At 45.0% G+C, this 10,023-nt stretch overlaps 1 protein-coding gene and 2 long non-coding RNA genes across 4 annotated transcripts in view; all 3 read left to right on the forward strand.

Annotated features, from left to right (window-relative positions):
• Positions 1-595: 595 nt before the first annotated feature.
• On the forward strand, positions 596-2,511 carry LOC133119234 (uncharacterized). Its single transcript, XR_009706500.1, has 3 exons — positions 596-1,214; positions 1,838-1,996; positions 2,199-2,511. It is a non-coding gene; the product is annotated as an uncharacterized LOC133119234 (long non-coding RNA).
• Positions 2,512-3,290: 779 nt separating this feature from the next.
• Positions 3,291-3,790, forward strand: LOC133119235 (uncharacterized). The gene is made up of 2 exons (XR_009706501.1): positions 3,291-3,420; positions 3,520-3,790. It is a non-coding gene; the product is annotated as an uncharacterized LOC133119235 (long non-coding RNA).
• A 3,448-nt stretch (positions 3,791-7,238) lies between these two features.
• Positions 7,239-10,023, forward strand: part of LOC133118884 (6-phosphofructo-2-kinase/fructose-2,6-bisphosphatase 3-like) — an 11,365-nt gene continuing 8,580 nt past the window's right edge. For both annotated transcript variants that reach the window (XM_061229148.1, XM_061229150.1), the window contains exons 1-7: positions 7,239-7,373; positions 7,545-7,628; positions 8,161-8,308; positions 8,673-8,801; positions 9,390-9,483; positions 9,790-9,856; positions 10,011-10,023. The exon at positions 10,011-10,023 is cut by the window's right edge and continues 62 nt beyond it. In XM_061229148.1, the coding sequence (XP_061085132.1) occupies positions 7,329-7,373; positions 7,545-7,628; positions 8,161-8,308; positions 8,673-8,801; positions 9,390-9,483; positions 9,790-9,856; positions 10,011-10,023 (580 nt within the window). In that variant the 5' untranslated portion in view covers positions 7,239-7,328. The remainder of the gene's footprint in view (positions 7,374-7,544; positions 7,629-8,160; positions 8,309-8,672; positions 8,802-9,389; positions 9,484-9,789; positions 9,857-10,010) is intronic.

Raw genomic sequence — 10,023 nt, forward strand, 5'->3', positions numbered from 1 at the left:
CTGAATGAGAGATCTCCCTCGCGCGGCCTCAGGCTAGGTGAGACCCTATAGAGCTCAAAGCACCAGCTCAGGCATCACTGTGAGGGAATACAGGGGAAAAAAGTGTAAGACTTGCAGGAGGATTGAAAACATAACACGCTATGTCACAACCATCATAGATGAGTCTTTAGGTTCCTTACGCCAATGGCCCAAAAGTTAAAAAGCTGTTGATTGCACTTGCCTTTTCAGTGGGCACTGAATTCACAGTTGCTAGGCAGAGCGCCAACACTAATGTGTGTTTCCCTAAACATCCTTCACTACATATCTTTGTGAAAGAGGTATGCATCATAGCTGTGTCCTTTCATGATCCAAAAACTATTATATCTATAGTCACGTTCTGGGTTTTGCATCAACACACAACACATACAGCAACACATTTGAAAAACAAGAAAAGTTTCTTAACACTTACTTATATGAGAGTTTTGCTGAACTTCCACATAACACCATAGGGTGGCAGTATAGGCCCAAACATGACTAAATATTGTACTTTTACTCATTTCTAGTCCTTTATTTTATTTTGAAATGTCTCACCCGGGTGCTTACCGGATAGAGTAACACCGGGTTTGCGCATTAGTGTTTCCTGTTAGCTAGTAATCTTAGCTATCTTTTAGTTATGTTCCAGATTATAACTTTAGATTACATTTGGTTGTATTAATATGGTACTAATTAAATTAATTATTTTCGACTTCACATCGGGTTCAGAAAGTACAGATAATTACAACAGGCACATTTAGTTAGCTAGCCAGTCAGTCACCATGGCCATATTTATTCTTCATTCAGTTATAGGCCTGTTTTATTGTGTACCATTTGCCATGATTATTTGTTCACTTTTACGAAAGGAAGAAATCTCCAGAGGGATTGCTTTTACCTAGCTAGCATAGCTCTAAGAGTCTCAAACGATTAACACGTTACTTCTCAAAATCTCAGTCTATGATAGAATGCCGAAAGCTCGTCAACAACCAGGCTAGCTAGCTAGATATCGAACTACATATGCCAAAAATGACAGGCTTTTAACTTTCGCCTTAAATTGCTTTCGTGAGCTGCAGCGATCATGTCGCTGTACGATAACCTCGGCGTGCACACCAGCGAAAAGACGGAAGGCTGGTCTAAGAACTTCAAACTACTGCAGTCTCAGCTGAGTGCAGGTGAAAAAGGCCACGCTCACGCAAGCCAAGGTAAGAACGTGAGCGATGGAGTAATGAACTGCGAGAATGTACTTTTTACTTTATGATTGCAAAATGCAATACGCGATATATTGATCCATTCACCAGACTATCTCCCGTGGTATGTAGCCTATGTGAAATGTGTGTGTATAATGATTATGAGGTGTGAAACCTGTGCAGCCCTTTTCTGGCAACACTTTCAATGAGCAATCGTGAGATTTTCATTTTGTGTAACTAACCCCTAAACCCATGCCAATATTCAACGGCCATGTTCTGGACACCATTGAATATGTTGTGAACATCTAAATAGGAGAGTTCAGGGTTAGAGTTCAGAGCTAAATACAGCCAGCTATAAATGTACTAAGATCTGAATGTTCTATGTGCAGATGTTGCAGTCATCTACTGCTGTACGATTACCTTAAGAAATGAGTCATGTAGTGCTGTAAACACAGGTCTGATGTGTTTGCTTGTGGAAACATGCGTGTTGTCTGAAACACACGTCTGATGTGTTTGCTTGTGGAAACATGCGTGTTGTCTGAAACACACGTCTGATGTGTTTGCTTGTGGAAACATGCGTGTTGTCTGAAACATACGTCTGATGTGTTTGCTTGTGGAAACATGCGTGTTGTCTGAAGACCCCACAGTGTTGAGCAGAAGAGCTGTGGGTTCTGTGCGGAGTCAACGCCACGGTTCTGGCCCCGGTCCTGGCCCCAGTCATCGACCTGAAAAGAGGCGGCTCCAGCGATGACAGACAGGTGTCAGACACGCCCCCTCACCTGGCTGCAGGGCTGAAGGTGAGGCCGGTGCCTGAGGGATCTGGCCAGCAGCTTGAGACTGGACCTGTAGCGTGACTGACCAGCAGCTTGAGACTGGACCTGTAGCGTGACTGACCAGCAGCTTGAGACTGGACCTGTAGCGTGACTGACCAGCAGTGTGACTGACAATCAGCGTGACTGACCTGCAGTTTGAGATCCCTGTCCTTTGACCCCGTCCCAGGCTGGTTTTCGGCAGGTGATGTGCTGATCCCATTGGCCGATGAGTACGACCCCATGTTCCCCAACGACTACGCCACGGCGGTGAAACGGCAGCGCGGAGCGACAGAACCAGACGGGCGGCGACAGAACCAGACGGGCAGCGACAGAACCAGACGGGGAGCGACAGAACCAGACGGGCAGCGACAGAACCAGACGGGGAGCGACAGAACCAGGCGGGCAGCGGGGAGCGACAGAACCAGACGGGCAGCGACAGAACCAGACGGGCAGCGACAGAACCAGACGGGGAGCGACAGAACCAGACGGGGAGCGACAGAACCAGACGGGCAGCGGGGAGCGACAGAACCAGACGGGGAGCGACAGAACCAGACGGGGAGCGACAGAACCAGACGGGCAGCGGGGAGCGACAGAACCAGACGGGGAGCGACAGAACCAGACGGGCAGCGACAGAACCAGACGGGCAGCGGGGAGCGACAGAACCAGACGGGGAGCGACAGAACCAGACGGGCAGCGGGGAGCGACAGAACCAGACGGGGAGCGACAGAACCAGACGGGGAGCGACAGAACCAGGCGGGCAGCGGGGAGCGACAGAACCAGACGGAGGAGAGAGAGGTGTGGTCCCTCGCTCCAACCCCCGCCCAATCACTATTATTTTAGAATGCAAAAGTCATGACCTGCTTTGTGAAGCCTAAACAGACATGATCCTTGTTTGACTATAATTGTTTTTGGACTGTAATTTTTGTAATTAGCTCTTAAATCACTTTTGGTTTTGTATTTTGTTGTTGCTGTATGTTATGCATTTTCACCCTGTTGCTTAAAAAAAACAGGATATTTTGTATGTACTTTTTAATCTTATAAAAACATTACAGCAGTGTTGTTTCTTACATGATCTCAGTCACTTACCTGTGTTACCTGTGTGATATTATGGAATTTGCATCACTAAAGAAAACTTGTGTTGTATAAAACCTCAATTCCCCACATTCAGTTTTATTTTGACAGAGGACTGTCCCAGAGACTAGCTAAACCCCTAACCCTGATACCAGGGAGAATAACATGAGGTTTTTCTATCTCTGACAAAACATGTCGTTCAACAGCTAACGCAACGCAACGCAACGCAACGCAACGCAACGCAACGCAACGCAACGCAGTTTCTAGAGGTCTAGAACCTGGATATTTTCACTCTGATCCACAAAGCACCCCTCCCTCATTCAACAGATCTTAATGAGGTGTGAATTAATGAAGTGAAGTATTTTATGCTACAAATTCTACTGGACTGTAGATCTTTTTAAACTTGTTTGTGAAATATGCTTTTTTTATTTTGTCAGAAAGATGTCTTTTATGATAACCAAATTGAACGTGCGTGCAGTCTTATAGAAGCTTCCAGGAGCTCTGACTGCACACTTTGTACCATCGGGAGCTGTGTGGCCAGGACAGCTCAACCATGCCAGCATAAACCAGCAGCTTCAAACTCCACCCTGTTTCCAGGACGTGGATTTCTGCATTGTGACTGCCGTGCTGGACGCTGCACTGAATGCGTTAGTAAACTTGCTCGTGGTTCTGTGACAGAAACTACTAATTAAACCTGAGTTGCTGTAACATTGTTATCTTTAGCAAATTTCTGTTCCAAAATCCAAAGAGAAAGAATCCAGTTTTTCTCAATGCAATTTGTTACCAACATTTCTGAGTGCAAGTGTTCGATTTGCATTCTTCACTCACTTGCCGATGAGAGAACCAATCAGAATAGAATGTACCTGTGAGGAACATTATTTTGGGCCGGACACAGATTAAGCCTCGTTAAGCCTGACTAAAGTTCTCCAAGTTCTCCAAGGGCAAAAAGTCCTCAACACTAAACTAGAAACAGGAACACACACAAACACACACGCACACACACACACACAAATACCCAAGTCTTTCAATCAACCTTAACCATCTTAAACAAGTTTCTCCAAGTTAGAGACACAGGCCTTTTGTTACATCCAGCAGTTAGTCCATGAGTGACAGCTGCAGTGCCCCCTGGTGGACAGCAGCCTAATGCCCCAATCTGCTGCTCTTTCATTTTCTATGTTAATTACATTTTCATTAGTTCAAATATTCGTAATAAAATTTTTTTTTTAAAGTGTTTGAACCATTGAAAACCAATGTGCTGTTTGAGGTTGTAACACGAGCACAGTCCTTGTTTGCTGTTCAGGGTTATAACACCAGAACAGCTCAAACCAAAGCAGGTTCTGGAAGTGAAAAGCATTGTGCTGTTGTCCTGCACAGACAGCTGGGAGTTCCAGTTCAGTTTGTTTATATTATTTGATTATGTATTAATATTTATTTTATTTATATTACATTAATGGCATTTGGCAGACGCTTTTTATTTCATGACGGATCGGACGGACGGACAGACGGCCTTTTGGAGCTCAGAAGGGCAGTCTAGACATTCTCCAGTCTGCCACATCACTTCAGACTGTGACTCATTTGGAATATTTTTAATGACCCAGAGAATCAGGTCACATAAAGACCAACATTAGGTCACATAAAGGCCAATTTTTTTATCATTTTGAAAAGTGGTGGGGAGACATTTTATCCAGGTTTAAATACGCTGGAGTGAATCATGATTCATTGTTGATTTAGTGAGAATGGCAGGGCTGTTTGGCCCAGTCTGGTGACTGTGAGGGTCTCCAGGCCGCTGTGACACAACAGTGACTCACGTCAGGCGCACATTTCTGCTGCACGGGGCAGGTAGTAACATTTAAAATCTAGATTATAAAACAAAAACTATTTTAATTTCCCACACAATGGGGATTTTGGGTCACTCCAATCCTCTGCTGTCTTGCTAAAACCATGGCCATATGTTTTACGTTTCAAAGCTTTGAGATGGTGGGACAGGCTCCATCCTCTCTGAAGGTCACTTTTGGGTCAGAGAGGAGAGTGAACTCCAGTGCACTGGTCCATCAATGAGCCAATTCTAACATACCCCAAGACACAGGGTTTTGTTTGCGATCAGCAACATACTCATTCTTGGGAGCCAATGTAGGCATGGAGAAAGAGAGGTCATGAGTTCACAGCTCATTCTGGGGCCTGTATGAGGGGACTAGAGCAATGCCCAGGTCATGTGTAGGACACACAGTGCCCTGAGCATGACTGGGTTAGCAGTCACAGGAGAATGATCAGCTGAAATTAGGAGTGAGCTTCACTTCGATGAACACACACCTTACAACACTGACTGCCTTACTGGCTGGTGACTACAGAGTGCTGACGCTCCTTCTACAACCCAAACCCAAACCCAAGCCCAAACCAAGCCCTCTGTCTGAATCCATATTAGCCTGAGTATATGTAGATGAATCATAAACAGGAGTTTTGAACAGGATCACTGCTGGAGGGTCTGATGAGCCTAACCTCAGCACTGGAGCAGCTCCAACTGCACATATATGGTTTTAGCTCCTCATGTAGGGATTATATTATATAGAGGTAGCCATTAGTGAAAGAAAGTTCCGGAGCGCTCCAGCTCTGTTGCGTAATCAGATATTTCGGTGCTGGGAGAACAGGGAATGTGAGCATATCTGGATGAAGAAACAATTCATCCTTTATTTGTGATTCCATGTGGTCAGGCAGACCACAGATTAATCAACATAGATTTTGTGTTATTGTTGATGTATCTACTTTCTCCTAAATCACAGAGCAAACACCTGAGTAGATGGTAGGTCACATTGGCCTCTTGCAAGAGTTGAGCAGGTGAGTTTGTAAACATGACCACTGCCTATTCTCAGATGTCAAATACATGTATTGCATCATACGTTATTCAAAAATGTGTCTTGACAAAAACTTTTGTGACAGCTGTAGATTCAGTATAGAGTGCCTGAAGTCCACAGGGCAGTTTAGTAATTCCATATAATGAGTATAGCCAATCAGGTATGTCTGTGTGCCATTAATATATATCTTGAAGACGGGGCTCAAATAGCTAATAACCATACTTCGGGTTTTATGTGTAGCCCAGTAAAGTTTAATCTGAATTATCTATTTATAATGTCCATTACCAAAATATTTTGGAAACATGCAACTCTCCATAACCTACGGTGCAGTTCTGATTATGCATGCAGAATACGGTGTACGACGCGTACTGCGTGTTTAGCAGCACACGCATTACACCGCGCGATCCCTGGCATACAAGTAGTCTACAAATCTGTGAGTATTCACGCTATCGAACCAGCCGTGGGCTCAGGCGTTTGCACAACAGTTCGAGATAAATTGCAGTCAATACACAAACGACACGGAGATCACTGTGAACAGAATCTGCGGTTGCCGACGGACTGCTATGAAACCACGTCTCCCTAACCACATGGAATCACAAATGCAGATATAACTATTCTTTTTCAATATTTCTGCTTGGATTTCCTTATTCTCCTCCTACCCAATAGTATCAAAGTTCTTATCTCTGAAATGGTCACTGGCTCACAGACTCTGTTTTTAACCTGTTTATTGGATAAAAGCTTTGTGTGATAAAAGTTCAAGACACAAGAAATAAACTGCTAACTTGAAACTACTTGCCTATATTGTACATTTTTACAGAACATTTTACAGGACCATTTGTCCAATGCCTGGCGAATAGCCGGTAATGTGCCAATAGTGGACTATTACGCGACTTTATGCCTTTATTCACTTAGATAACTACATGCGAGTGACGAAAATGGAATGCCTATGCACGTCTTCTGCGTTTTTATTATGAGTTTTCCATGGCAACAAGATGGATCCACTGGAGACGCCCGATTCTGCACGTGCACCGGGGATGCCATTTACCGCAAGCATTGGCAATTCAATCCCCTCTGAATTTAGGTTCAAGCGGATTGTCCCAGACGCTCATCTATCCTGTATCCACTTATTTCAGCAAATAGACTTCTTGCTTTTATATAGCAGTTATCTTTGTGCCAGTTATTGGCGTTACAATACATCCACTGTAAGCTGCAACGCCACCGGTTTCCACATGGCGGCGCGTCGTGCTGTTAAATTAAGTTACCGGCGCACGGAGGCTATGTGTTCAGCGTCACGGAGCCGGTTGTCACGTTGGTCTTGTGTTTAAATACAGGATCTAGGGCGCACTTTGAGGGATTATTCCGGGACAGATCGAGAGCAGTGTTACAAGGAAAAGTAAATGGGAGAGAATCCCCCACCTTTATCACGGAAGGTATTTCTGGAGGTAGATTCGAAAAAAATAAACTTTCCGGCAGCTGATAAAACCCACTTGAATATGTGTGTTTGACTTGTCGGCTGATTGCAATCAGACTACTCTCCGCGCGGTTCGGCTGCTTGAAGGCGGCTTTGAATCTGTGGATTTATTTAAAGCCACTCTTATTTTTGCACACCTCAGGCATGCCAAAGGAGCTTCGACAGAACAGGATCCAAAAAATCTGGATTCCGTCTAAGGATGACAAACCTGGGGCGCCTCGGAGAGGTAAGCTAAACCCAACGCCGCTGGCTTATTAAATGAGCTCTGGGCTCAACACGTTAATAAGGCAAAATAATTACAGTTGAAGGCTTGGCAAGTACGGGTATTTGAGCACTGCCACTGTTTGTTCGTTGCAGACAGCATAGTCAATAATGCAATTGTAGCTAAATTTAGTTCTCCGTGTCTGCAGTTTCAATATCAGTTTTTCAACCGTATCATCGTCATTTTGAATTAAGTCTTTCGTGCGCCCATTGGACAGTTAATGCTATTCCCCAAACGAGCCGGTTGCTCTCCAGGACCAGGTTCCAGACCCTTGAGAAAACATGCGGGACACGGCCATGTCTAAGTCATGTGTTACCGTTGAATTCGTTTGTAAATATTATAAATAAATCACAGAAATAGTTTGAGGCATAGACCAACAACGTGTGGCTGCATTACTTTTTCAAAAACGTGGCGGCGGCGGCATCCAGCTCGTACTGAGTCACGTATTTCGGCGAGTGGATTGCCGTATCAGGAGTGATGGAGTGTCCCATTTCAGGCGCGCTGCTTGGCGGGAGGGTCTGCGCTCTTATTGGATCGCTGGAGTGCGCTGGTATGGTGCGATGCTCGCCGGTGTGAGGATCTTACTGAGAGCTCTTTTCATCGAAAGTCTGATGTCATTCTGTGCCGATTTAAAGGTACAATAGGTAATTTCGGGCTTCTAACGGTCAAGAGAGGAATAGCAGCAAGAAACCCCTTCAAAACACAACACTGTTTATCCATCCCCTTTCTCTGTAAACGCGCTTACGTTGAAACGCCATTCGCTGTGGCAATTAGAACCAATTTTCAACCAACGAGCTTGAAGTATTGTACAATGTTTTGGTACAGAGTGATGGCCGTCAACTGTGTATTTTGAAACCGGAATTTAAGGACTATAAACACAGGCAGAGGATGAGTCAACAAGTCAGTGAGCCTTTTTCAACGATAGGAAGGGATTTTTTGGCTCTGTCTCTGTTTCCACTTTAACATCTCTCAGTATTCCATAGTACAGCTGACCTTTCTCTCTCTCAGCGGGAGGGGGCCTGCATCTCGCTAACCCCCCCATGGTGATCGTGATGGTGGGGCTGCCTGCTCGCGGGAAGACCTACATGGCGAGGAAGCTGACGCGGTACCTCAACTGGACCGGCCTCCCCACCAAGGGTGCGGCCATTTTATAGTTAGAGTTAGAGTTAGGGTGCGGCCATTTTAGAGTTAGAATTAGGGTGAGGGTTAGGGTGCGGCCATTTTATAGTTATAGTTATAGTTATAGTTAGAGTTAGGGTTAGGGTTACAGTTACAGTTACAGTTAGGTAAGGTAAGTAAGAAATCTTTATTTCCCAAGTTGTCCCATATTAGGGCCTCTTGGGCAATAAAAGTTGTGTTGGTGTTCTATGTGCTTTTGTTCAGTCCTCTTGGAAATGCTAAGTGGTTAGTGTTAGTGTTAGGGTTAGGGTGCAGACTCCACAAGATGAGTGCCAGTAAAGAGACCATTTCCCTGGCCTGCAGTGATGTACCTGGCTGCAATGTTACCACAATTTTACATAAAAACACAAGACCCCTCGACTGCACACAACCTCCACTGCCCAAGACTCCTCCAATGCTGCTCAAAGGAATTTTAGTCCCCAACAGGAACCTTTGATTGGCCAAAAGGAGATAAAACAGCCTTTAGTTGTGTTTAGACTCTGAATGAAGGAGTCTGTACTCATATTGTTGATTCTGCTCTTTTCTATCCTTGCTGTTTGAATCCAGTCTTTAATGTCGGGGAGTATCGGCGAGAGGCAGTCACACACTACGGTTTCGACTTCTTCAAACCAGACAACCAGGCCGCAGTGAAGATCAGACAGTGAGTAATTTCTGCTCCACAGATAACCCTAACCCTGCAGGACAGCGTAACGTGTAAGAGGTTACATTACATTACAGGCATTTGGCAGATGCTCTTATCCAGAGTGATGTACAGTTGATTAGACTAAGCAGGAGTCAGTCCTCCCCTGGAGCAATGCAGCATTAACAGCTGTGCGGATCTTTTTGTGGCTACACCAGGGATTGAACCACCAACCTTGCGTGTCCCTGTCACGTACCTTAACCACTATGCTACAGGCCACTACAGAGGTTTATGGGAATGCTCAGTTGTGAATCTGTGTTCTTACAGAGAATGTGCCTTAGCAGTGCTGAGAGATGTGAAGTCTTATCTGACAGAGGAGGGCGGGCAGATCGCTGTGAGTACCATGAGATCTTCTGTTTCTCTCTTCTTTCAAACCCTTAAAAGTGCAGTTTGTTAGTCTCCTCTGTGTCAGACGCATGTTAGCTTAGCACTGTTATGGTCTGATTGTGGAAACGCCCATAACCTGCTGCTAAAATCTCACTCTGCAGGTCTTTGATGCCA

Source organism: Conger conger, chromosome 19 (genome assembly GCF_963514075.1).
Source record: "Conger conger chromosome 19, fConCon1.1, whole genome shotgun sequence".
Taxonomy (NCBI): domain Eukaryota; kingdom Metazoa; phylum Chordata; class Actinopteri; order Anguilliformes; family Congridae; genus Conger; species Conger conger.